The sequence below is a fragment of the Charadrius vociferus genome, unplaced genomic scaffold (genome assembly GCF_000708025.1).
Source record: "Charadrius vociferus isolate BGI_N301 unplaced genomic scaffold, ASM70802v2 scaffold435, whole genome shotgun sequence".
In the NCBI taxonomy this organism is placed as follows: Eukaryota; Metazoa; Chordata; class Aves; order Charadriiformes; family Charadriidae; genus Charadrius; species Charadrius vociferus.
The window spans coordinates 94,477-122,126 of record NW_009648540.1 but is presented as its reverse complement, the minus strand read 5'-3'; the positions used below and the strand labels follow the sequence as shown (position 1 = coordinate 122,126).

General features: G+C 37.8%; 1 protein-coding gene across 1 annotated transcript in view; it reads right to left on the bottom strand.

The window, feature by feature from the left end:
• The window catches only part of HEATR1 (HEAT repeat containing 1), a 39,057-nt gene extending 11,415 nt beyond the window's left edge, over window positions 1-27,642 (bottom strand). Inside the window, exons 1-28 of the mRNA XM_009885927.1 lie at window positions 27,546-27,642; window positions 24,788-25,004; window positions 23,701-23,842; window positions 23,072-23,173; window positions 22,001-22,141; window positions 21,469-21,680; window positions 20,070-20,203; window positions 19,136-19,244; window positions 18,678-18,788; window positions 18,107-18,224; window positions 16,816-16,923; window positions 16,303-16,398; window positions 15,196-15,284; window positions 14,709-14,920; window positions 14,265-14,386; window positions 13,529-13,726; window positions 11,690-11,873; window positions 11,270-11,418; window positions 9,017-9,209; window positions 8,309-8,481; window positions 7,776-7,943; window positions 6,691-6,933; window positions 5,792-5,923; window positions 5,271-5,377; window positions 4,063-4,206; window positions 3,180-3,298; window positions 2,786-2,907; window positions 1,229-1,357 (exon numbers count right to left, since the gene is read on the bottom strand). Of these exons, the coding sequence (XP_009884229.1) occupies window positions 1,229-1,357; window positions 2,786-2,907; window positions 3,180-3,298; window positions 4,063-4,206; window positions 5,271-5,377; window positions 5,792-5,923; window positions 6,691-6,933; window positions 7,776-7,943; window positions 8,309-8,481; window positions 9,017-9,209; window positions 11,270-11,418; window positions 11,690-11,873; window positions 13,529-13,726; window positions 14,265-14,386; window positions 14,709-14,920; window positions 15,196-15,284; window positions 16,303-16,398; window positions 16,816-16,923; window positions 18,107-18,224; window positions 18,678-18,788; window positions 19,136-19,244; window positions 20,070-20,203; window positions 21,469-21,680; window positions 22,001-22,141; window positions 23,072-23,173; window positions 23,701-23,842; window positions 24,788-24,981 (3,951 nt within the window). The 5' untranslated portion in view covers window positions 24,982-25,004; window positions 27,546-27,642. The remainder of the gene's footprint in view (window positions 1-1,228; window positions 1,358-2,785; window positions 2,908-3,179; window positions 3,299-4,062; window positions 4,207-5,270; window positions 5,378-5,791; window positions 5,924-6,690; window positions 6,934-7,775; window positions 7,944-8,308; window positions 8,482-9,016; window positions 9,210-11,269; window positions 11,419-11,689; window positions 11,874-13,528; window positions 13,727-14,264; window positions 14,387-14,708; window positions 14,921-15,195; window positions 15,285-16,302; window positions 16,399-16,815; window positions 16,924-18,106; window positions 18,225-18,677; window positions 18,789-19,135; window positions 19,245-20,069; window positions 20,204-21,468; window positions 21,681-22,000; window positions 22,142-23,071; window positions 23,174-23,700; window positions 23,843-24,787; window positions 25,005-27,545) is intronic.
• Between the last annotated feature and the right edge of the window lie 8 nt (window positions 27,643-27,650).

Sequence of the window (27,650 nt, the reverse complement as noted above, 5' to 3'; positions counted from 1 at the left end):
AGTTCAAACAGATGATCATAGACGGGTACAAGTTCTTTCTTGTAAATTCAGGAAATGAGAGAAAGCACTACATGCCTGATAACAGCATTACCAAAAGCGTAATCTCAAGGAAAATATAAGTGCTCCAAAACAGTTTTCAGTCACACAGTTCCTTTTCAATGTTTAAGGAAAATGCTCCAAATAAAAGAAAAAAAAAAAAGGAAAAAAAGAAGAAAAAGTTACTTGGCATCAGCTGAAACACAGACATTTGCAAGGGAAAGCAATGCCACATCCTTCTGAAAACTTTGCCTGTAAGCCTGATAGTTAGGGTCTTGGATTCAAGGGCTGAGCAAAAACAATACAAGTAGGCTATATGATCTCAGGTAAGTAACATTACAATAACTATGCGTGTCATAAATGATTTCTCGCAGAAACTTGTGATGGCTGCTATGAAAGGTTTCAAATAAAAAAATAAAATTAAAAAAAAAAAAAGAGACAGCAACTTGATTTCTCTAACAGAGATCTGCAAGAGGATGCTAAATGTGTATAAGTTTCATTAAAGAATGCACCAGGAAATGCCCAGCCCATTGTAAGAACATTTTTTTTTCCTAATTCATTTTTATGTAAGAAATTTATATGGCATTTTTCATGTTTAAATCCATGAATGACTCTAGAATTAAGATTTATTAGGTGCAAGTGAAATCTGACTGAAGAAAAAATGTCCCCTTTGAAAAACAATTCTGTATTTTTGTTTTGTCCAGGCAAACCCAAGAAAACCCACACAAACAGCAGCTGGAAAAAGAAACGCTTTTCTCAAACATTTTACCTTTCCACTTCCTTCAGACCATGTCTACTATTCATATGACCATGACATATTATTATAGTACTAATAACCTTCTTATTTCCAATGGTTCCTCTACTGAACTTGCCTGCTATTTTTATGATGAAGAACTTAGTATGTTTTCAGGTCCTCTGTAGGTACAGTTGTGATATTGTTTTGGCTAAACCATTTATGAAGTGCAGGAGCTCATAAGATTAAGAAGCAGCAGTAGTGCAATGAACTCACAGTTGGTCAGACAAGTAGTCGTCTGTTAATACAGTTATTATAATTTACTATCTATCTAAAAATAACCCTAGAACAGGCTACAACTCTTTCTACCATTGATATTCTAAAGCTTTTACTCTACTTAATTAATAACCTCATTGTTCACTTTTTCTCTACTCCTTTCCATTAAGTAGATAAATTTACCTGTATAAGAGCAGGAATAACCATCTGCACTGTCTTATTAATTACTTGGAACGTGTAAGTATCATCCAGACGCAAGACATTTGCTCCCATGAATGTAAAAATGGGCATGATGTTGTGGAGAACTTTATCCTGGAAAAGAAGACAGATGAGATTAGTTTGCTTTTTGAACTGTGTTGCTCTACATATTATACCTTAAGGCATTTCTCCTTTCTGCAAATGCCTCTAAATTCCCGTAAAAGAAAATGAGAATCATTAGTATCTAACTATTTTAAAATGTATAGTGTCCCTTAAAGCTACTTACTATGTGATTGTTAGAGAAACCAAGACACACTCCTAAGCAAGTAATTAAAGAATGGAAATTGAGAATTCAGTCTGATGAAATACTTTGTACTCTTCAACTCAATGCCATGGTAGTATGACAAGCAAAATCAGCTACGGGGAGATTTGCAGAAGCATAAATATGAGCGTGGCACATAGATTCCAGCGATTTTCAGTACCTTTCCCACCCACCCTTTTTTATATTTGTAAAACATCTGCAACACCTACAGTCATACAATGGAAAGCAATCACGCTCATTTGGCTTTTTTGGAGGGCAAGACTGTAATCACAGTATTAATTTTCAGAGGGCTGGTTTAGAGGTGTCACCGAGTTCAAGAGTTAGTTTCTTAGATTCTGCCAGAACTTAGAACAAGAAGTTTAATGACGTTTCTCATTGAGTTTTAGTGAGCTGAAGGAGTCTTTTAGATTTAAAAATAGAGATGAGACTCATACAAAGTATTTCCTTGTATTCTGACCTTGAAAATCTTGGAAGAGCTGATATTAATGTAGAATAAAGGCTCAGCTCTATAGCAGGTGATGGCAGTAAGATGGTGACAAAACAAAATAACCCCAACAATAAAAAAGCCAAACCCTCCACAAGTTTGTCAAAAACACTCCAGTTTTGCCTTTTGGGAAAGACAGTATCTTTCTAAATGTGTGGAGAAAGTAAAGATAAAGCTGTAAACTGACTTTAATACATCTTAATACATTTTGCTGCTTTTGTAGTTTCAAAGCAAAGGAATCTTACTTAGAAGAGCGAGCATACAGTCAAATTTCAATCCATGGAAGAAAAGATCTGTTTCTCAGTCAATCAAAATCAGACCAATCTGGTTTTATCGTCAACTACAACTACATTTCTCAGTGTTGTACAAGATAGGAACTTGTAAGAATACACATACTATTGGACAGATGTTTTCTCTCAGGGGCAATGAAGAAACAATGCATCAGAACTTTGACCACAGCAGGAAGGTGAGACAGGGCTGTTCTCAGAAAGCTTCTTCCATTTCTAATAGGCTTCATTGTGAGTCACAAATGACTCGTGACCAAAACACCAAGGCAGAGGTTTGTTTTCAAGTAAAATGGAATAGAAGCTCTAAAAGAGCAGGGAACCTGTACATTTCGTCCCTTGCTCCTTTCAGAAAGTTTCGCTACATAGAACAACTCTATATGTTCTTCACTCTTCCCAATATTTGGAATCTGAAGAGAAGAGCCGACACATAAATGACAGGTACTACTTACAGGAAACATGCCAGCAACAGCACCGAGGAGAAGCAGTGCATGGTGGTGTGTCTGGGGCATTTTAGATATCCTGATGCACTGAACTATCAGTTCCACGTTGAATTTTTCTTTGTCAAGGATATCTGCAAGGAAGAAATATTCACTGATTAAGACTTTAATGGTCAATGATGTAGGAATAAAACCTGTACACTCAATACTCGTTTCAATTTGCAGACCATACTTAAGAGATCTACAAAAAATTATTAAGAAGGTAAACTTATATAGTCTATAAAGAAGTCTATTTCTCTTCAACAACAATACAAGCATAGACTTAGAGAAGAAAAAAGTTAGAAGCCATCGCTTTAATCCTGTACTGGTGAGAGAAGTACCAAGAAATAGGTCCTGAAATTTTTACCTGCTGGGATCTTGCTACCATCCGAAGACAATTTCTGACAGATATTTAACAGGCAGTTGAGGATTAGCTGCTTTGTATATTCCATATTTTCTTCTTCTGATGCCATAGGTTCCAGACAGCTGGAAACAAAATTGGGAATTGAAAAAGGAGACAGAAAAATACACCAACAAACTGCATTTTAAGATACAAATAAGAAACCGCAATCTTCATTCTACCGAGGTTCTAAATTGAGGCTTCTAAAAAGCCAAAAGCGTCTCCTCTTTTTTGTTTTCAAATGCATCGACTGGTCTAATAAAAGACATGTATCAAAGCACCATCAGAGTATAAAGTGATTACCTGAAATATGATTGCCAGTCTATATAAAGGCAAGTCATAAGGTAAAAAAATAAATACCCAATCTATATGTAAACTTTTTTAAGTGCCTGGAGATAGGGCTAGCAGGGAAAGTGACAGTTTTCTTAGGCTGCATTCGATGAAGGCTGTTCCACAACATTTTGGGAGGAATTTTAAAGCTTAGAGTATTATTATTGTAATAGCTCTGCAAAAGACACAAGTCCTGTGAATTGTGCCAGTTTTAAACACAGGTGTCATCCTTCTTAGCAATCCCAAGCGCTCCACCTGAGAAACAAAGTCTTCACATAAGAACCTGTGATCAGGTAAAAATCTTTAAAAGCCCATCACAGTGTTTAAAGGATAAATAAGTTGTAACAACTTCCCATTCCTCTCATCCGATTTACCTCAAAGAAATTCATGTAAAAAAGGCAAGCTAAGCTACAAAACATGGCAACAAAGCAGAGAGAAAGTAGCCCCTATTTTAACGCTTTCCAGTATCTGCTGCAGAGGAGAATGCTCAAGGACTCCGGTGTTACGGAGGCAGGATTACCGGCTCAGCAGGTTAAAAAGCACAGGTACCAATGCCTGCGGATGTCTAAGTTTCTTCTTATGCTGCAGTAATTCCAGAATAAGCATAACCCTCTGCCAGCTGAAATGGCTTGTTTCCGGTGCCGATTCTGCATCTTGAGGCTTTCTGAAAAAATAAGACAAACAATCAGGATATACATCCGCAAAGAAAACAGTACAATGTTTCAGGGAACAAACACATAAGCAAAAAAAGACAAGCTTTCTTTCACATAGGAATATCCTTTACTGCTTCTGCTAGGAGAGGTGACAATGTGTGGGCTTTTGATTGAAGCAGCAATGCATTTTAAACAATCAACAGAACATCCAGACCAAAGTTGAAAAAACAAACAAGTATAGCATGCCTTCTGTGTATGCAAAAATTCTACACAATGAAGCAGACTTCTGTGGGGAAAAAAATAATAATCTATTGCCAAATAACTGTCCAAATGATGATCTGTTTGCACCTTCGGAACTACTCGTTGTCTATCCACTGACTATGCAGGCAATGTGTGTGTGTTTATAAACTCTGACAGACAGTTTACAGATCGATCAACCTAATGGGTGATGATTGTTCAATAAGGTCAAGAGAAGGAAAATAAGAACAGCTATTCTAGGTCAAACCAAGAAAACCAACTCAATATCCTGTTTCAACAATGGCTGACAGCTGATGCTTAAAGAAGAGAAGTAGTACAGTAGACAAAACAGCTCCTTCCTTATGAGAACGGACAGAAGAAACAAGACGAAGAGCTCTAAAAATTAATGATGATATTAACATTTTAACTGAAAGAAAACACTGCTTTTCAGTCAACTGTCAGGAACGTTTTGATGAGCACCTCTAGGCTTCAGCCATGCATATGTCATTTGTCCATACATCTTTATCACTAACTAAATTTAAAACCTACAAAAATGAATCTTGTTCAACTGTGTCAAGCCAGATAATGTGGACATTTGCTCTTACAGTAAAACTACTGGATTTTTTTTTTTTTTTTTAAATTTCGACTATCATTCCATCAGTTCTTAAACAGCAACACGAGTTGGTTTTCTCCTGCCAAAAGTAGCCAAGTTATTTTACTATGAAGGGGAAAAGAGGAAATAGATGTTTATGCTTTCAATACAAACTATAAAATGTAGTGGAACAAGTGGCATTTTTAAACTGTACAGATAATATTTTTGGGTTTCTAGTTATTTTACCTCTGTTGCTGCATCTTCTGCCTTCTAGTTTGCTGAACAGTAGCCAGACTTTTGTTTTTCTCAGGAGGTTCCAGTTCTCTGACAATCTGCTCAGCATACACTGAAATCTGAAACAAAGAACAATAATGCAAGAACCAATGAACAACGTGTCATATCACACATCTACGCCCCCTCCTTTTTTTAAAAAACACATCCCTTTCAAGCACATATGGGTATAAAATCCACATATTCAAGTCATATCCCAGGAAATGAAAATCAGTGCAGCAGAAATAAGTCATTTCTGCTCAATTCATTCCCATAGTATAGTAAATGACTGGTGCACGGCTTTTAAAGAAATTCTTCTTCTAGACACAGTCATTTAACAAACTTCTCATGCCATTAACACAATTATACTATATGACAAACAGTTCCTGATTCCTTTCATGCTATGAACGATATAAACAAGTGCTACTGAATGTAGCAATATAGAACCACCGCAACAGGTTCGAACATAGTTCTGTGTCCTGGCGTTTACCACTTACCCCTTTAAACACACTGCTAATTGTCTGGGCACAAAGCGGGTTCTTACAGTTTAAGAGTAAGTCAAACAATACTTTCAATAGCTTCTCTTGCACCATCCCATCTGACACAGCTGCAAAGAATGGTTTTGTAATCTACAAAAGGGAAAAAAAAAAAGGATGTAGAGAGCTTTACTGTAAGAGGGTAACAAAATCACAAGCTATGGAACTTAGTTTAGATCACATATGACATACCCAATCACAAATGCATGTTAGTATGAACATATATTGTAAAAATGTGCATATTAACTATGTATTTGTATATATCCATCAGTCCTTAGATGCAAAGCACATACTTCCGAAATATCCGTCAGACATCCCAATTCCTGATATTTTTCACACAGCTTGCCTGGCGGGGGGAATAAACTTGCTGTTGTCGGACTTTGGTTAAGTATATGCTAATACCTGGCTAATAGGTGGCCTGAATTTTTAGCCTCCTTCAAATGAGGCTATTTCTCACCTACTGTATCTTTTTTGATGATTTTTCCTCAGAAGAAAAACATGAAGTAAAGCTCCTGCCTGACTGACAAAAACTAAGCAGAGTGGAACGGTAGTGTCTGCAGGCAATGATACAGGTATTTATCTGCATGCAAATACAATGGTATTTCTATTCTGTACTTGTCAAAAAGCAAAAATAAAGCAAGTGCCAATTTCTCCTTCTGCTAATTCTAAGAGGGAAAGTTTTGCAGCCTGTTTAGATGTTTCAAAGACACTATGGAGACCTTGAAAACGTGTACTAAAAAAAAGACAGGTCAAAAGCTATGGAATCTTTAGCACAGGAAGACTCCTTATAAAACCAATCCGAAACACTGATCTTTGCTTTAAGCATAAACATAAAATAAAGATCTTTCAGAAAGCTAGACCTGCCCAAGTGCTGTGATCTGAAAAGGTGGGATTTCTTCACAGATTTTCTTGGCAGCATGCAGACTTTTGATAAATAAGTCCAGACTCTGCTGATTCTTGCACAAGAGGGTTGCTGAATATTCATTAAATTTTCCAAGGATGAGATGCAGGAGAACGACTTCATCTTTCAACATTGCCTCAGGTTTCTTAAAGACCTTCTCCAGCAACCGGTCAAGTACAGGCAAGAGGTGAGAAAGAATCATCTGCAAACAGAGGAAATTCATAAGAGAAGTTTTTACTCATTCTTATTTTAACAAACTTCCAATAGCACAGCTTCCTTTTCCTGCAACACCTCCTCTCTGGTAACACACTGCATACATTATTTTATGCAACAGCTACTGAAGAGGAAATACACAAGACTTATTGTGAGATTACCACGAGTACATGCTCATCTGCTCCTTTGCTATTCTCCTTTGCAGAGTAGTATTTCATAATTATAATATGCAGAAACAAAGCGATTTTTTTTTTTTTCCCCACAAATTCAAGACTACTGTCTCCTACAAAACCCAATTGTGGCCAAGTACACTCATCCTCTATGCAGTTCACAATCCTTTCAAGACCCATACAACTGAACAGAGCATAAAAATTCATAACATCATTCTTTTTTTGAACATCGAACCTGGGTATTTTCCAGCACTTAAGAGAATTCTGAATATACTAGATAAGAGGTTAATATATACAAATAAAATTGATAGCACTACATATTATGTTACAATTTCGTATAGAAAACTATATTCACTGATGTGTAACCAAGGTAATACATTTCTTCTGGAAACAGTCTTTTTCAGTAACATCGAGGGATTTTCCTTAAAAACTCCAGTGCAAAATTCTGCATCCCTTACATTTCTGGACGAAGCATGCAAATATTTTGTTTCATTAAATCACACTTTGCAGCACTACTGTGTATTATTAGAGGTGTCAACTTTAAGCCTAATACTCTAATACATTATGAATTTATTTAACAGCATTATTACTAAATGAAATTCAATTTCAGCATTTCAGTGAAGTGCAGAACCCATGAAACAGCTAGAAAGGCTGCACATACCTCACCATGGACTTCATGAAGAATTTTCATTAAGTTTCTTGCAATATATGATGGGAAAATAGGGTTCTGTACACAATCAAGTATGGTTTCCAAAGCTTCTGACAACTTTTTCTTCTGGGATTTCTGTTTTGGTTGTGTCTCAAGCTCCTCAAATAGACTTTCCATAATCTAGTTCATTAACAAAGAGAAAATTAAGTTCTTTCCCTGCAATAAAAATGCCTTAAACCAACATTTCTTTAATGCTTTCGTAATAATGCAATCTAGATACAAATAGAATTCTTCATCTGTAAATAAACCACAAGTTAATACCTCTTATTTGACCGTTATTCTCAATACTCTGCATGTAATAAATTACTTGAATATTTTTATAGTCCTTTAAAAAAATAAAATTAAAAAAAAAAAAAAAAATCAGTCTGATTTATTTAGTCTGATGTATACAAAGACAATGAAGTTTCCCAGTTAACTTGATTTTTTTTCTGGAAAAGATGGGAGCTTACAGCAGCAGACAAAACCTGTATTAATAACAAAAATACCTGTGTTATGTATTTAGGGTCAGATACAATCTCTTCTGTCTTTTGCTCCAAATGCTGAAGAACAGGATGAAACAGAGACTCCTTTATCCCTCTCAAGGAATGGAGGCAGTTGAGAGCAGCCCTTCGAACTTCACTTACAGGACTACCCAAGTTAATGAGCAAAGATATCACCACTGCAAAATAGTGAGGGGAGGAAGGAGGAAAAGTCAGCAGAATACACTGAGTGGTCAGAGTTTTACCATGTGTCTCGGAAGAGGCATCAGCATTACTTTGGAGTTAAAAAGTCATCTCTTGTCACTATAAACCTCTAGACCAGACAAAACTAATGCGAATCTCACAGATCCATGGCTCCGAACTTCGTCATCACAGTCCTTACATTTGTGCTTAAGCTCAGAGAGTTCATACATTACTACTGACTGCCACATCCTTGTACTTCACAGAAAGTAAGGTGCTGTAACTGACTTCTTCAGCATAGCAGAATGTTTCTTTAACACTTTTAATATTAAATAAAAGTAGTTTCACCTACTTCCAAGCTAGGGCTAGTAACTGCAGCAGTGAATCATCAAGAAAGAGCTGTCTCAGCCTAGTGCAGTTGAACATAAATGACTACAGATATCCTTCATGGTATAAAATATAGTAAAAGAACACAAAATTAAAAAATACTGTGATTAGGTCTTAAGATGAGAGATAGATACTGTTTTACTTTACCTGGAGATGACGGCAATAGCAGCTGTTTCTTTTTCTGGTATGTCTGCGATTCAAGCAGTGCATAGCCAATATACAAAGCCTGAGTCTGTAGCATTGCACTGACTTCATAGTTCAGATGATTTGAAAGGTTATAACTGTAAGTCCATAAAATTGAAAGAAATTTGAAGAGAATCTCTGAATCTTTTAGATGTACCTTAAATTTAAAAAAAAAGAAAAGAAGAAAAAAAGAGAAAGGCACTCATTTAATAACTTCACTTTGCAAATACTACTCACAACATCTGATAAACTACTTAAATCAAAGGAGTACACAGAAAGAGAACTACAGAGTCGGAAGCAGTGTCTTTTGGGAAAAGTTTTTGAGTAGATGCTTTTGGGTAAACAGTACTTGCATGTGCATAAAGGTCCACACGTTGCTTAACAGCTGGCTTAGTTTAACAGATAACTTGTCAGTCTATAGCTATGTAAATACAAGGGATTTTTTTTTAATCATAACATACTGAAAACGCATCCATATGCACATTTGTATAGTATGTCAACAGCACAAGAAAACTGTTATATACAAAATAAAGAACTTCTATCTTCAGTTTTGTGTGGCAGAGATCTTAATATTAAAAGCGCCCTACATAATCCCTGACTTTTTCATCAGACAAAGTGATTTTCAGAAGCCTATAAAGTAGTGTCTTAGAAGAGCTAGGCATCCTATTTCCTTGTACAGCACAGCTTAATGTGCTGAATATTCACATTAAACTTTATTCTTAGAATTTGTCTTGTATTAGAATTGGCTTAGAATTGGCTGTATAGGCTTTACAATAACAGAGCATAGACCAAAATTAACAAACTTGGAATCATACATATATTACTGCCTTCTCCCCCCTCAATAATAACAGCTGTTCCAAGCAGATCCAATTCAGTTTTTCACACATCTACATCCAGTTACCGCAACTTTGGTTTAGTATCTTTCTGTCAAAATTTAATGAGGACAGCTTCTGATTTTGAAATAGTTACATCATCTCCTAATAGTACCCCAAATCAATTTAAAGGTCTTGCTTACTACATGGGCTGGCAATAGCTAGCATGCTTTCTGTCTGCAAGATGTTCTCTGGAATGCTAAGAGGGTCAAACAGGAGTGCACACTCCACATCCCGCAGACTGAACACAGCTTGCCAGAACAATTCCTACAGTTTCTGACATACTTTTGCCTATTCTCTTTTCCACAAGCCCACCAAGATCTAGGTTCTAGTTATATTAACTGCGTTAGAGTGGGCAAAAATACCTTTCTTGTCCATTTCAAATTAAACACACTCAAAACCAGCAGTACTCCATAAGTGAAAGCAGCAAATTATTACTGCAGCTGCTGCCTTCACTAGGTCCTAGGACATCACTAATCCCATCGCACAAATCTTCTGTAGTCCCTCCTTCCACCTTTTCTTCTACTGTGCAGTATTGCCCAGCTTGTTCAGTCAAAAATCTCACCAAAATAACATCCTTCCTTCCCTGCTGACAGCCTTTAACTAGTCAGGCACTGAATCAATCTCTTTAACAGCTCAGCGTCAGTACACTTTCACTAGATCTTGGAATGACTGACAATTAGACAAAGTTATATACAAGAATTAACATCAGAAACAAGTTCTGTTATTAAATCATTGCTATTCTTTCCTTCCCCTGTTTGTGGTTGTCATGTGCTGTCCTTCATGAAACAGCATCAAATTCCAGTAACAGCGGCTTTGTGTCAATTACTTGCTTCTCTTTTCCTCAGAATGTACAATTATTACTCCCTGTCATCTAAAAATCCAGACTGCCAAAATCCCTTATTCTCTTCACAAAAACGTTATCACTTGACGTGGGTGAGAAGACACGAGATGATGTTTTAAGGAAACATGCAATGTCTTCTAAAAGTTTTCCTTTCAATTTTTCCGTTTAAAAACTAACAAATTTTACAGAGCAACTTCGCTCCCAGATAGGACCAAAACTTTTAGCTCAAATTTCAAGCTCTTGACCTTGTCCTGCAAATTTTCATTTCACCTTTGCCTCAACTGGTCCATTTGTTGGTTTTTTACTTTAGTTTTTTATTACTATTTAATACTATATAATTACTATTAGGGTTAACTAATAAGCTGAAGCTTAGCCTTTCATTTTCAGTACCAGCATGCCACAAGCAGTGCTGCATGATGAGTTCTCCATTTTTCTCAGTTTTCCTTAACTGCAAAACAGTTGATGACTAATAATTCAGAGCAACAAATGCAAAAATAATACCTTGAGTAAGAGATTCATCAATGCTCTGTACTGAACAGCATTGCTTCCCTCACTAGCTCCACAGACAAGTAGGTCAAATAGCCCCAAAAGGAGGTGCAGGTAGTCTTGGCTATCTTGATTCAGAGATTCAGGATTCCACCAAGTTTCCTCTAAAAAATACAGGTTATAAATGAGACATAGTGGATGCAAATGAAAAATTCAGAAACCAAGAGAAAACAGACACCTCTAGTTAAAAGAAGACCATACATTTAGCTGATTTCATGTTCACAAGTAAGTAATCTTTACAGATCTCAATAGCAACAAAGGAAGGTTGGGGGAAGCAAGGGTGGCTTGTCTCCAACAACTTCTGAAGACAAAAAAAAATTAACCTTCCTGCTTCACTTCATTGATATAAAAGACAGTCAAAACCTTAACACCTACCTTTTGAAAAGGACAGAGGAGGTTTTAGGCCATTGATGAAGTTTTTCAATAAGAACAGGAACATAGCTGACTCCTCTGCATGAGCTGTCTGATCACAATTCAGCTTTTCTATATATGCAGTCAACAAGTCATTAGGCAGCAAAGTTTCCTCTGCTGTTTCAACAGACCAATTTAGGGGATATTCCTGTGAAGGTAAATTCATTTTAATATATACAGTCAAAATTTCAAGCAACAGAAGACAGAAATTTAGCACTAAACTCAGCAATACTTCATTCCCAACCTCAAAAGACGTATCCTTACAAAGTGAATTACATTTCTGATTTTACACTTAAACTTGCATCTGCAGTTTTAAAAACTATGCCAGCTCTTACTGCCATAATTAACAGCGTACGTTAGTGAGGTAACAGAAGAGTAAAAGACCAATCTCTCCAAAACATCTCTTCAAAGGGATTAGGAGTTACAGCATTTCTGCGGCATTCAGTTTAATCATCTAATTTAGCTCTCTTCCAGCAACATAATCCATATCTTTCAGGTATTTGTAATTTTAAAAACTATTTAATGGAATAATCTGAGGTCAGAATAACTAATTACCATGTATTGCTATGTGTGTGTGAGGGGGTGCACGCACAGAAACACAGCCCTGCTCACATGGGTTTCTTACACACTAAAAAAGGAACAAACTGTTTCAACAACAAAATAAATCAAGAAAACTCCAATGGGAAATATGGATAAAAATAAAGCAAAAAAAGGTAGCAGTTAGATGCAGAAATGCTCTTTCTGAACGTTGTTTCTGCCTCTGTGATGGCTCCTCCTTTTGCTTACATGTTACCTCCCAACATGTGTCAATACAACTGCTTATGGAGCAAAGCAATAAACCCAAACCCAACAAATTCAGCAACAACACTTTCAAGATTGTTGCAAGCATTTGCTTGAGGTTGTAATTCACAGAATCATCGAATGGTCTGGGTTGGAAGGGATCTTCAAAGATCATTTAGTTCCAACTCCCCTGCCATGGGCAGGGACATCTTTCACTAGACCAGGGTGCTCAATGCCCTACTCAATCTGACCATGAACATTTCCAGGGATGGGGCATCCGCAACTTCTCTGGGCATTCTGTTCCAGTACCTCACCACTGTCATAGTAAAGAATTTCTTCCTTACATTCAAGCTAAATCTATTCTCTTTTAGCTAAAACCATTGCCCTTGTCCTATTGCTACAGGCCCTGGTAAAAAGTCTGTCTCCATCTTTCTTATACGCCCCCTGTGAGTATTGGAAGGCTGCAATAAGGTCTCCTTTGAGCCTTCTCTTCTCCAGGCTGAACAACCCCAACTCATCCTTTCTTATGAAGAGAGGTGTTCCAGACCTCTGAGCATTTTTGTGGGTCTCCTCTGGAACTGCTCTTAGCATAAGCCCTTTTCATACACAACTGCTCTTCCTTCTTTCCCCTGTTGAACAAGCCAGCAAAACCTTTACTCAATGACTAAACCCCCTGATATTCATAAGGCAAACAATGACACCACAAGATGCCAGAGGGTGGCTGGCAGAAACGCCCCCAACTTTGTGCCAAGCCCACAGCACTGAAACACTCAGTCAGGTGGGATGCCAGCCTAAAGCTCTGGAGTTCTCAATTTTTTAATGCAAACTCACTAGATTGGTAAAACGTAAAAGCAATTCTTAACGGCAGCTTCTAGTACTGCTGCCAAATGTGTGGTTTTGCTTTGAAAAGAAACAAAGGCGAGATTTTCAGTCCTCAAGGTTTCTGAGCTTCTTGCTCTCCAACAAAGAAAAAGGTTTCTCCATTACAAAGAAAATGCCTTCTCCAGACTGTTTACATCTTACCTCTGCAGGATCACAAGCTCTGAGACTTTTTATTTTTTTGTCCAAGAAACAGAAGACTCTGATAGCCACTGAAAAATAACTTTCCTTCATCTGTGTATTGCAGCAGCACTGAACAAGCACTGAACCAATTATATGAGTAGTTACTTTCTGTCTCACGCTGTCAGATTCCGTTTCAGCAATGAGTATCAGATCATCAACCTTAGAAATGGCAGTGGAGGAAAAACAACAATAAGAAGTCTGTAAGACAGCGGGACTTCACCGTGACTTTACACCGTGTTTCATTTACATGTCCCATTAAATTCTAGTTACTTTCTATTGTCTTTAACAAATTACTGTCTGCTGTAATGTTACTCTTCAAACGCTAAGAATGCACAAACATCTGTTTCTATGAACTATCCACAGGGATACTTGTTTCTTCTCTAGATTTTTTTTACAGGAAATGAAAAATACCTGTAATTTAGTTACACTAATCATTTATCCAAATAGGTAATAGCTGCGTTTCTTCTTTTCCTTATGTTTTTTACTAGACTTTATTGGGGTTTTTTATTATTTATCGGGGTTTAATCTAAATTGTAGTGGGGTTTGTTATCCTATATATATATATTTACCTAACAGCTTGACAATGGCATACTAGTGCCAAGAAGAGCACAAAGTTCTTCTATACCACATTTGTTCTACTACAGTGATCACCTGGAGATTAAGATCTCTTAAGGTAAGGGTAACATGGTGCACATACCATCTGCAATAGTAAAGAAGGGTCCCCTGAAGTCATGTTTTTAGAAAACAACAGAATCATTTTCTTATTGGCCACTCCAATGAAATCTGCAGACTTGCTTGATTTAATTGCCTCTTCAAGATCTGTTCCAAGGAAAAAAATAATAGTCAGATACAAATCACAGATACAGTCAGACACCATTCAGATACAATCACACAAATAATGAGAATACAAATCATATATTAAAACACTGGTGGCTCAATAATATTTAGAAGCAGGCAGAAACATACTAGACAGTTTCTTCATCTTTTCAAAGAGCTTTTTAAAGAATTCTGTTCGCACTCTACCATGACAGCTTGTTAATGACAGCCAGTCTCCTTCAAGAAGTGTTTAGGTTCAATAAGCATGATTTCCTAAATTGTTACAATTTTTCTTTTACCAAATTAGTTACAATTAATGCCTTACCTTCTGGCCAACCTTTCAGTAAAGGGTGTAAAGAGCAGAGATCAGATTCTGACAGACAAACAGCCATTTTGCAATCTAAAGACTTTGAATTCGCATTAGTGATTACCATAAAAGGTAACAACCGCATTACTGCTTCATCTAGCAGTTCTTTTTTCTCTTTCAAAATCTCCTCTTTGGCTAAAATTTTTATTGCTTGCTCCAGAACCTTGTACCTAAAAGAGAACAAGTGATGTTGAAAACCCATTGCTCACTCACACAAGTAACATTTCTTTGATTTGTTCTCCATTTTACACGGCAATTTTCTGAATCCAAATATCAGTGAAAACAAATAAGGAACTCATGGGAAATGGTATGCAAATAATGGAACATTTGTCTTGTAATTCAGCATAGATACAGCATAACAAAAAGTGGAAGATTCATTAGAGTTACCTTTTTAAAATTTAATTTATAGATAAAGAATGTAGACTGAAAAAATGCACAAACTTACCACTTCCCATCCTTTGAAAGATCAGCTCGCTGGAAGATGTTCAAAAGACTTGATACTACTGCTTCTGGATTGACTTGATTCCTGAAAATCTGAAAAGTAATTAAGAAAAAGAAATAAAAGTATAATAAAATAGAAAATAATTTACCATATCATAGTGGAAAATGCATCTGCTTTACCAAGTGGAAAAACGGATCAAACATCACTAGTTGCATTTCTACTGATGATCATGTAATAAAATATTATCAGAGTAAACGGAAGTTATAAGGCTGCCCTCTTGATATGCTAAAGCACGAAGAATCTATCAAATACAGGAATGTTCGGTAAAATAGATAAACAATATGCAAACCACTTTATAATTACATCAGAATTGCTTGTACTTTAAAAAAAGCGTAAGAATTGCTTTTATTTTACATAGTGGCTGTAGGACAAGGCACATTAAGAAAAGATACTAAAGTTTAAAGAAGCACTCACATGCTTTTATTCCTATTTTTTAGCAATTGAGAATGAATGAACACACAAGACCAATTATACTACTGCTAATAATATTCTCCACTACTACTAGCAGAAGCAATAAAGAGAGACTGTTACTCTAGCTGGAAACAATCAGCACAATGCATACCAGAGCCCTGTCCAGTAAACCTGAGCTGGAGTTTAGGACTTTGCCACTATCAACTGACCAAATGACTCTCATACGGAAAAACTCAACAGAGCACTTCTCACTAGCGTAATGACTTGTCACTGCACCATTTTCCATCCAAAAGGCAGATGACATGACTTATGTTTTTATAGACAAATGTACAGGATAAGCAGGAAGCACACCTCAAATAACAATCAAAGATTAAAATATGCTTTAGTAGCTACATTAAAAAACATTAATAAATTCATGTTAACTGCAAACACTTTGGGAAACATCAGGAAGAAGAAATCTGGGGGGCAAATTGTGAGGAGGCAAACACCACAAGCCTCCTAAATTTATGCTGCTTCATCCTGTTAAACGACAAAAGCCGTGCACTAAGGATGTAAGCAGAAGAAGGGCAATTACAAAGAATACATTCCAGGCACACATATTCAATACCAGCTAAAATCTCACCTAACATACACACTTACCTCCAAAGAACTGAGAGCAGACATTACAACATCTCTGTTGTCATCCTTGAGCCGACCAAAAATTGCTTCTTCTACAAAAGACTGATCAAAGCCTTCCTGAAAAAAAATAAAGGAAAAAAAAGAGCCCAAAGGAAAAAATCATTTGTTGGTAGCACAATTTACAGGCTTTTAATGAAATCTTAATCCTAGTACCAGAAAAGTGGTAACAACATCTAAATTAAACCTCAAATAAGAGGCAGACTAACTTTCAGCAAGAAAAGAAAGAAAACCAGAAGTATCCATTAACTTAGATTTTATCTTAGACTACAAGCAGCTTAATAAACACGAACTACACTCAGACTCCAGAATATGGGAAAATGGTGACAGAAACCTACTGAAAACACCATGAAAAACAGTCAGGATGACATATGGATAGTTTAACATACCATCTTCAACTGAAATGTCTAACAAACAGCTTTTTGAAGACATTATGTGTTAAGTCAGTTCTGTAAGTGAGAGCTTCAGGACACAAACCTTTGATGTTTCAATAATATCTTTCAAATGCTGAAGAGCCAGGATTCGCACAGCTGGCTGAGGATGATTCAAACTAAGCAGAAGGTAGGTATCAGAATCTTCCAGAAACTGAAATACAGATGTTAAAGTGACTCACTACATGTTAAAAATACTTTAAATATATATATGGGTAACGGAAGAAATTCTTTCAGCAATTTTTTGTACCAGAAAAAAACCTCTATAATCCAGACCCCAAAAGTGCCAATTACAGAGCAATCATGTTGTATAACTATTTCAAATCTGGTCTTCTTTACTTTGGCAGGCAATTTTTGGACTATAGCTTGAAAAGTACAGTAAGCCACAGACACCTTTTTGGCCCCGAAAAGCACTACACTTATCTAAGGATTCTGAGAAAGCTCTAGTGACAATGTCAGTGTGACAGAGCACAGATAGAAACTGTTAAAAAGGCATCCCTGTCAGTCCAATTGTGTGCACTTATCTCAGGAACCTTAAAGGCTAGAAGAGTCATATGCCTTTGTTCTGCATGCCTTGTTTTCCTGTTAATCCACTTGTTATTTAGTCACAGAATCTGTGCCTTCATTAAATCAATACAAAAATACATGAAGCACTTCTTTATGTAGTTTATCTTTTCCCAACTGCTTCCAGTCTTTCAATCATTGCAAACAACAGCCATAATACTAACCATCTCTTAGATCTGTTGCACTCATGGTTATTCTGTGTTAGGCTGAGTTTCAATTGCTCTTCAGAAATAGCACAGGAAGGACTCTGTAGTCACTCTATTCTTCCATGTTACTGACTGTAAACATTCATAAAATCAATGCAACAAAAAGGACCTTCTCTCAACAGCAATAAAGTTGTTTGTCAGCTTTCCCAAAACAGACACCTCTGACACTGACAAAAATCTTTAAGATGAGGCCTTGCAGGGCACCCACCACATTGTCACTACATTGACCACTACAGTATATGCAGTGGCTGTGTTCCTAAGGAAAAAAAATTATTGATAGGAATCGAGGCAGATGGAAATATATAAATTTAACCATGAAAAAAAGCTCACACTCATGACTGTTCATGATAAACACAAACTTAAAAGATCTGATAGCTTTTGATTTTACCACAGTTTTGATCAAGCCCCCCCTCCCCAGATCACATTGAAATAAGTTGGGGCTTTTTTGTTTTGGCGGGAATGGTAGAGATTTTGTTTAGGAAGAGAGCACAGAACTTTGACAAAATGTCAGCATTCTGACAGTATAACCAGATAAGAGCTAGGATCATGAACTAAGCTCCTACCTACCTTGTATTTGCCACAGCTTAATGAAAGAGAAATAAATTGGTGAAAAAGATTTTGGTCAGCCTCGTCTGTACAATCTTCTAGATGCTTCTCCAACACAGTGTCTAAGGCTTTAGGATACCTGCCAACAGACAAAACTCCCAACGTTTTCCACAGAGCATTATAGAAGAACATGTATTTATTAGAGAAATACAGGGAAACACAAGGAAGACGAAGGCACACACGCACTCATCCGAACCAGCTATTTAAGTAGCTTTGCAAAGGCAATCAACCATTATGTCTTAACACAGATGAACGATATGCAGACCACTAGGACAAACAATGAGCAGAAAATGCCATGCTATACAACAAGCAGCTGTACAAACCAGTAGATCTGCATCCATGTATTACAGTGATAATAAAATAGCTAAGAACAGATCAGTAAAATAAAATTTGGACAAAGATTAGAAGTCAGTTATTTTTACTGTGTTTATTTGGGCAAGCACATTGTGCTTACTACACCCAATAAGCCAAGATTATAGCTGATATCACCACTCTACAGATTGTGGGTCTGTCATAGAAAAATGGAACTTACTTTCTCTCAAGAAGTCTGATAAGAGGAAGCATTTTTTGATTGAGTGCAGCCATTTTGGTGGGATTAGATTCAATCTCTGTACCACAGGAGACAAACTCTTCAAGAAACTTGCTAAAATTACAAACAAAAGAAAAAGCCACCGTTTTTTGGATAGTACAGTTTTCATTGATATTATAGAGCACACTAATAAACAGGTTAGGATTAATATGCATTACTTATTGCAAGTACAGATTTGCTCCTGGTCTGAAGTTTCACTCTGTCCCACAAGTACTCCCACAAGTGCTAAAAGCACAACTCTTCTGGATTACTGAATGTTTCAGTTTCAAAACTGAGGTTTGGAGTTAACTTATGAACTCAGAAAACATGTTCATGTAACACTAATGCTGTCAGGAATTAGTTGTTATTAAACCAGAAATGACTATAGTACTGCAGAAGAAAAATAATCGAAGTTAACTCACGAAGCCAAAAGGTGATCTAAATCCTTTTCCAGTGGTACACTCTGAATAATAGCTTCAAGATGTTGGATGTAAATCTGATTCTCTGTCTCCTCAGATTCTTCTTGTTCCTCTAAGGACAATGCGAAATCATAAAAAAAAAGAAAAATAGTTTGAAAATAACCCCCTCACACTGATTAAAGCTAATAGCTTATACAGGCACCATCATCTGGTGAACCAAGCACGCAACTTGAAGACCACAACGTTCATTGATTACTAGCAGTAACTCTCCATGAGATGCTAGTAATGCTTTATACCAATGTCATTAAAATGCCAAAGGCTGTATTGCTACCAATAAATTCAAGTATGCTTTCGAATGTTCCAGACCCGCTACCACAACCTGTGCCAGCAACTCCCTGCAGCATTCCCTGGCCTGAATCTGGACCTTTTCAACAAAAGAGCTTTCCCAAACACAATTTGGCAGTTACAAATCCACAGTGCAAACAGACTCACTAGTGCACATGCAGGCTACCACTGCATGCCAGTCAGCCACGCTGTCTCAGACTGTTCCCAGACATGTTTAATTTGTCAGGTAAACACAGATGTCCACTACTTAAACTACATATGGCATGCATGTAATCTATCTTAAAATGATTTTGCATTACTACAATACATCTCTAAGACTCAGAAATTTCATATATCAAAATTAAGTTACTGCTGAAATACCACAAATCAACATCTAAATCAAAGCAATATAGATCTAACAATGCCTAAAATAACCCCCTCTGTAGGGCCTGGAAAAACAAAAAGCAACACACATGCAAACGCTCAATCAGGTCTTCACATGTGTTGGCACAGTTTTAATGGCAGAAGCAACTAAAATCACACAGCTATGACACTGACCACAGCCATCTGTCCTTAACACTCAACAAAATTGTAAAAATGTATGCTAACTTACCCATATCACTTTTCATGACAGCGCAAACAAGGTGAGGCAACAGGTAACGCAGAAGAGGAGAGATATCATACTCTGCTGAAAGGCTTTGCAAAATTGCTACCAGTTCTGGGGTTTTGCACAGATAATTAAATGGCCTGCACAATGGAACAGGGAAATAAAAAAAAAAAAGAAAAAAAGAAAAAAGGTATACGTGTGCATCTGGGTTACCAACACTTTCAAACCATGCAGACTTCCTAAGATTCAATTTTCAGCATCAGGTAAGAGAGTCATTATAAACAAATTCTGAAAAGATTCAAAGGGTTCCACTTCCTTATTGCCAGAGGAATTGGTTTGTTGGTGCATTTAATATCCAAGAAGAAAACATGGTACTGCCAGTCGTGTAGCACAGCTGCTGCAATGGCACAGTGAACATACCTATGTTTTTGTGAAGTTGGTAGTACAAGAAAAAATACTTGTATAGATTGTATGAAGAGGTATCTTCACATTGCATGGAGCATATCTATTACCCAGAAGCAGCAAAAGGAAGGGAGGAGAAATAATAGCTCAGCGACAGGAGATCCTCAAAGACAGTAGAAGCAATAACCCTTTCTGCTAATAAAGTTTCTCTCCTCTTGTTTCCTTTTATACCCACCTGGCTGGATGCTGCATGCATAATGCATCAAGCATGCCTCTCTTTAGCTCCCCACACCTTAGCTTTTAACTCATTTTCCTCTTCTATGACTGTGTTCAAGCATGTGGAAGGTAATCACTGTACTTATCCCAGCAGAGAATTATTCTACTGGAATGCCCACACTAACACCTCTGCCAGCAAGCAAACTCCCTGTTGCATGTGGGACTTCCATCCCTGTGTCCAACGGCACGCTAACAGCACTAGCTAACTGTACCAGGGCAGGGCAGACAAATCGATGGGAATGAAATACGACTTGTACTTCTGGAAGAACACCTGACTTACAGGATCAAAGAAGTGGTGGTATAGAAGCCCCTCCATTGAAGGGACAGAACTTCTTTTCTCCAAGCTGTTCAAATAACCTCAAATTTGCACCACTATTATTATGCTGGCTTCTCTTCCAGGATTCCCACTTTTAAGAAAACCTCTTACTGGCAGGGTTCAGTTTTACACATTAACAGCAATCCCTTACTGAAGGAACTGGCAGGGGAGGGACCAAAAGATGACAAACTTGCACCACCAAGACTCCTTAGTTGTAGTGAGCACACAAATTTTCAAAGTAACGCAAAGAAACTTCAAGGCCCTTTGAAATGTCAACTACCAAAATTCCTGATAGGAAAGTATCCCTTTAATGAGGAGAATTAAAAAAAAAAACAAAAAAAAACCTATCACATTATCAAAGTGTAGTCTGAGCTTTTAAAAAGTGGGAGAACTCAATTCACGTAGACTTACTTTTTCCCAAGTTTGTCTCCTTTCTGAGTTTGTAGAAGTAGGTTCAAGCATGCCACCCCATCCCTGACTAATGAGGGCACTTTACATAATGTCTTGCTTATCTGTAACATCAAGGAATGCACCAAGGAAGTCTCCACTGTCACTTTTACTGTCATCTGGCAGATTATCATGTATGTTGCAGCTCTGTAATCCTGTACAGAAGATTTCAAGCCCTAGAAAAACAGATAAAGGTGGATTTTTAACACACGCAGATTAAAAAAAAAAGTATGTTAACATAAAAATAATTTTCATTATTGTCAAACTGTGTATTCATTCCTCACGCAGAGCAGGAAATAAAGTTCTTAAAGTGCTCATCTGAGGTGTGAAAAAACATTATTATTATGGACCTTCACCTGCCTGATGTTTCAAAGCAGACTAAGACTGGTACGATACATTTCACATAGAATGTCCCTCTTAAATGTTATCTGCAGACACATGTGAGCAGAACACAGTACACTTGGTCACACAGGAAGGAAAACGAAGCTTCGTGTACCTTTTGGATGTAAGGTAGTAGCTTAGAGACTATAGTGTCTGTTATCTTCTCTGCGGCTCCAAGAGCTGACACAATGGTGGAGGCATAAAACACAAGAAGAACTCTCAACTGAGATGCGTTGCCAGGACATTCTGAAAAGACCTTGGCCACAGAAAAATCAGTTGTTCAGACATCAGGAAAAGTGAAAATGCACATACGGCTTCCCCCCAAAGCAACAATATCTCAAGTCCAGTATGTAAGCTCTACCAGCTCCTGCTGGCCCAACTTAAGTCATCACCTCCCCCTAGCAGTAACCCTTGCAGGAGGTTACTGTTCCCCCTTGCAGACAAGGCAGAAGGAAAAGGGTGCTCAGCTGCTGTAATGAATTCCTCAGCTACTGTAGTTAACCATAATAAAGTAACCTAAATCACTAGTGATTTTGGTGTAACGCTCAAGACTGAGAACTGGAGAGCCCAGAAGCTGACCAGTAGATCTTTAACACCCCCTACTACATTTGTACACCCTGTTATTGTGTGTACTGTGCATCTTTTGCCAGTATATGCATTCTAGTTCTCTAAATAATTGGAACTGTCATACATCTTACCCTTCTGAGACTATAAAACTAGTTCTCTATTTGATATTAACCAAAAAAACCCAAGTAAATCCGCTCAACTTGTAGCATTCTGAATTTTAAGTTCTCATTAATATTTGAAGATGTATGTTTAAAACATGCGTGACAATCCCCAAAAGAGATACCCAAACTCAAAGCACAGTTACAAACTAACAACAGGCATGACTTTATAAAAGAAACTAAGACAATCAAGCACTTTGAAGCAATACAGTATCTTTAAGTGATACAGTATTGCCAAATTATTTTGTCACGGCTCATTGGTTCTCAGCCACTTCTTTACCAGAATTTCTCAGAGACTGTCATCTATAAAAATTATAAGAAATTTTCCTCGTTTACTAATAAATGACTCCTTTTACTTTTTGACATGTAATTGAAAGTATTAGTAAACAGCATAATACTATACAAAGATGTGGAAAACCAAGTAACAACAAACAAATCATGTTCTAGTAAAAATGAACAACCTTCACAGATTTTGCCACCAGCCTGCAGATGAAATCCATGAAATCCAGGTCTTTGTAGCAGTGTGTAATGACAGTACCCCTTGCCAGTGGGACTCCAGGTTTCTTTACATGGTGAAAAAAGTGCAATTAGAACACTCAAGGGTAAAGTAAAACACATGAAGTAAAAATTAATATAATATATAAATTAATCCCGCTGATCAGTTAACACCACTTAAATTGAAATAAGTAATGGAAACACACACACCTCTCTGCAGTTTTTTGTATCTACATTAAGACAGACAATGAAGAGCATTACATATAATCTGTATTCAAATAAACATACGTTTTAGTAGTGGACATGTCTTCCTAGCAGTAGCAAACACTTTCACCTTAAAAGCATACTTGAACTTTGTCGAAACAAAAAGTAATTACAATCAAAGCTTCTTATAACTAACTTTAAATATAAAGAAGGATAGCAGAAACAACAGGTGGGCATCCAGGCTCCATCCCTGCAATTAAATCTTTCAGTACAGTTCTACAACACACCATATGAACAGGTGGACCATATTCATAAACCTAGTAACAGAGTCAAGATATTATTAATAAAGTCCCTCATGTTTCTCCCAACCTGCATCTGTTAAATACTTTACCCTTATCGGATCCATCCAATGCCATTTATGAGTTGGGCTTTTTATATTTAAAAGTTGAATAACTCTCGCAAATAGGTTAGTCTCATGATACGGCAAAACACAACCAATCAAACTATCTTGATTGTAGAGATGGATGTGAAATCTAAGGGAAAAACATATATATACAGTTAAAAATTATCTGGAAGTCCAAAAAAAAAGACCCAACCACGTTCTGCTCAGAACATCTGGTTTATTTTCTTTTGAGCAAGACGAGACATGATTGTCATACTGACTCTGACATACGGTCCACCTACAGTCCAGAATCCCAAGGTGGCCACTAGCCTGTAAATGCCAGAGGAAAGAAACAGTGCTAGCAATCTTTTTCCTTACTCTCAGTAATTTTAGGTCCCTATAGGACTTAATAGGATTACTTTAGTTTCTCCTGCATATATTTCAATATTAAGACAGACATTACAATAACCTAGTATTAATTTCAGTATAATACATATATTTAAAAAACTGTGATTCAAAGGTTGTATTAACAAAATCGCCCACTCTTTCATGACACGGAATATTACATTTTCTGCATCTGGATAGGTTAATTTATATAAATAAATACATCATAACTTCACAAAATACTCGGTTTGTTTTTTCTTCACACCTTCCTACATAATCTTGAAATAAGAATACTTAGCTCATGTTATAATACAAGGGCATACTATTTGTGGTTCACAGTTAATATTGAAAATTAGCTATTTTACACAGCCTGTTTCTAAAAGTAGATTACATAAATACCTCTCTAGGTCCTCTGGCTACAGCTGGACAAATGTGGCAAAAAACAAGCAAGGAAATAATTGCTTTTATAAAGAATATAATGACAGATCAAAATTTTCACAGAAATTTATCAAATGACAAAAATGTAACTGGCAAAGAAGAACATCTGGCTCCAGAAAGACTAAGCCCAAATGGACATTTTTAACATTTTAACCTGTATTTTCAGAAAACTGAAGTAAAATTATTCAAAATTTTCCTCATCTGCGTGGAAAAAAAAGTGGTATTTCTAGTAGCCTTATCTATTGACATGTAGGATATTCAGTGGATTGATTACCTGTGAATCAGCCATTCAAGGCACTTCTGGGCCGGCTTAAGCATAAAGTAGGGGGACAAGTGAATCAGGAACAATGAAATATTCTTATTCAGCTGCTGATTTACTGCTTTAGACTGAACACTGCGTTCCAGGCCTTTGGACATGGAACTAAACAAAGTGGACTGGAACACTTCAAATGAAGGATCAATCCCCATCAGCTCTTCTAAGCCAGTGCATCCTGTGGAAAAAAAAAAACAAACAGAAGAATGCTTTAAATGCAACAGTTTTATTCACCAGTCCTACCCACCTACCTCCTCGCTGGCATACCCAACTTCTTTGCTATACTGGTATATCCTCACTAAGCAAACCAAACTGAACAGTAAATAGGTCTAAGACCAAAAACTTTTACTATACTTGAAATATTTCTTAACTGACGAAGAAGAACATTTAAAAGTATGAGCAGCGTGCTCTTGCAGCAACGGAGGCCAGCAGCATCCTGGGCCGTATTAGCGGGAGCGTAGCCAGCAGGCTGAGGGAGGTGAACTGCCCCCTCCATTTGGGAGACTGCATCTGGAGCACAGTGTACAATTTTGAGATGATCAGTAGAAGGAAAACATTGCCATGCAGGCATGAGTCCAGCAGAGGAACACTACGATGGTCAGGGGACTGGAAAATAACTTACAAGAAGAAGGAGGAACTGTGTTTGTTCAGCCAGGAGAAGAGAAAGTCAAAAGGAAACGTTCCTGCTGTCTGCAACTACTTAATGGGATATAGCATATGTAAGTTATCAAGAAGATGGAGCTAGTCTCTTCTCAGAGATGCACAGTGGAAGGATGGGAGGCAACAGCTGCAAACTGGAACAGAGGAAATTCTCAGTGCATGTATGGACTGATCTTTTTTTTTTTTTTTTTTTTTTAACACCGAGGTGGTCAAACACTGGATCAGAGGCTCAGTATTGGATCAGAGACCATAAAACCTCCATCCTGAAACTCAGCCGAACACAGGCCTGAGCAACCTGCGCTGACAAGCCCTGTGCTCAGTTGGGCCAGTACCAAATGACCTTCAGAGGTCCCTTCCAACCAAAATTATTCTATGATTTTATACAGATGAGCAAGCAAAGGCACCTCTTTGAATAAATTAAAATACAGCATTCCATGTACACCACTGGAGAACCACTGGAATTATTTCTTTATTTTATACAAGCTTGTAAATATTAATGGCTAAGCACAAAGCAGACGGCTTCTGCTGAAATAAAGAAACCAGTCAGCTGGCGGAAATATGGAAGAAATAAATGATTCTATGCAGCAGTTCTATAGTAACCATTTAAGAAACTCTGTGTTGCATCAAAGATATATCTACAGTCTTGTATATCAATCTTTCTGGTTTTAGAAGACAACTTTCTTATTCAAGAAATATCATATTCCTGGGTCAAGTTCTATACAAAAACGTTAAGAGATAAGCATAAAGGATTTGAAGTGTGCAAACACAGCAATGGCTTCTGCCACTTTCCACTTTACGTTTTTTGTGGCCAAGTTACCAAAGAGCAGGGCATCAGCACGTTTCCATGAAATAACAGAATTCAGGTTGGAAGGGACCTTAGGAGATCTCTAGTCCCAGGCCCTGCCCAAAGCAGGGTTAGCCTTGAAATCAGACCAGGTTGCTCAGGGCACTATCCAGTTGGGGTTTTCAAAAGGATGGAGGGCACAAGCCTCCCTGGACAACTTGTTCAACTGCTTGACTGTCCTCACAGTGAAAAAGCTTTTCCTTGTATACAGTTTCAACCTCTATTGTTTCAACTTTTGCCTGTTGTCTCCTGTCCTCCAGCCATGCATTCCTCTGGACAGCCTGACCCATCTTCTTGAAACCTCCTCATAGGTATTTGCAGCCTGCTATTAGACCCCTCAAAGCCTTCTCTTCTCCAGATTGAATGAGACCAAAGATGTTCCTCCCACCAGGCTCCCCTTACAGGGCAAATTCTCCAGCCCTTGACCACCCTGGGGTGCTGACTCTTCCCAATCACCTTACCCTTCACATGCCCAGAAATGTGCTCCAAGAGGACCCGCTCCACGATTTTCCCACGGACTGGAGTGATGCTGACTAGCCTGTAGGTTCTTCAATCATTTGAATATGGGTTTCCCTTTCCCATTTATCTTTCTCCAGATGTTTGTTTTTGGTTTGTTTCCCCCCCCCCCCCTCCTAGAATCACAGAATGGTTTAGGTTGGAAGAGACCTTGAAGATCATCTAGTTCCAACTCCCCTGCCATGGGCAGGGATGCCTCCCACTAGACCAGGTTGCTCAAAGCCCCATCCAGCCTGGCCTTGAACACTTTCAGAGATGAGGTTTCCCAGAGAAGTGGTGGACACCCATTCCAGTGCCTCACCACCCTGAAGAGTGAAAAATGTCTTCCTAATATCTATTCTAAATCTACCCTCTTCCAGTTTAAAACCATTACCCATCTTCCTATCACTACATGCCCTAGTAAAAAGTTCTTCCCCAGCTCTCCTGTAGGCCCCATTCAGATACTGTAAGGCTGTTACAAGGTCTCCCCAGAGCCTTTTCTTCTCCAGGCTGAACAACCCCAACTCTCTCAGCCTGTCCTCATAGGAGAGGTGCTCCAGCCCTCCGATCATCTTCGTGGCCCTCCTCTGGGCCCACTCCAACAGGTCCACGTCTTTCTTATGTTGGGGGCCCCATAGCTGGATGCAATACTCCAGGTGGGGTCTCACCACAGCAACAAATGACTTTTAAAATCACGGGCACCTAAAAAGCCAAACTCACCGATGGCAAAAAACGTGTCCCTGTCGATGGCAGCAGCCTCCTTGCTGCTGAAGAGCAGCGATGCTACTTCGCTGCGGTTGAGGAGGCTGGGATCGTTCTGGGGAA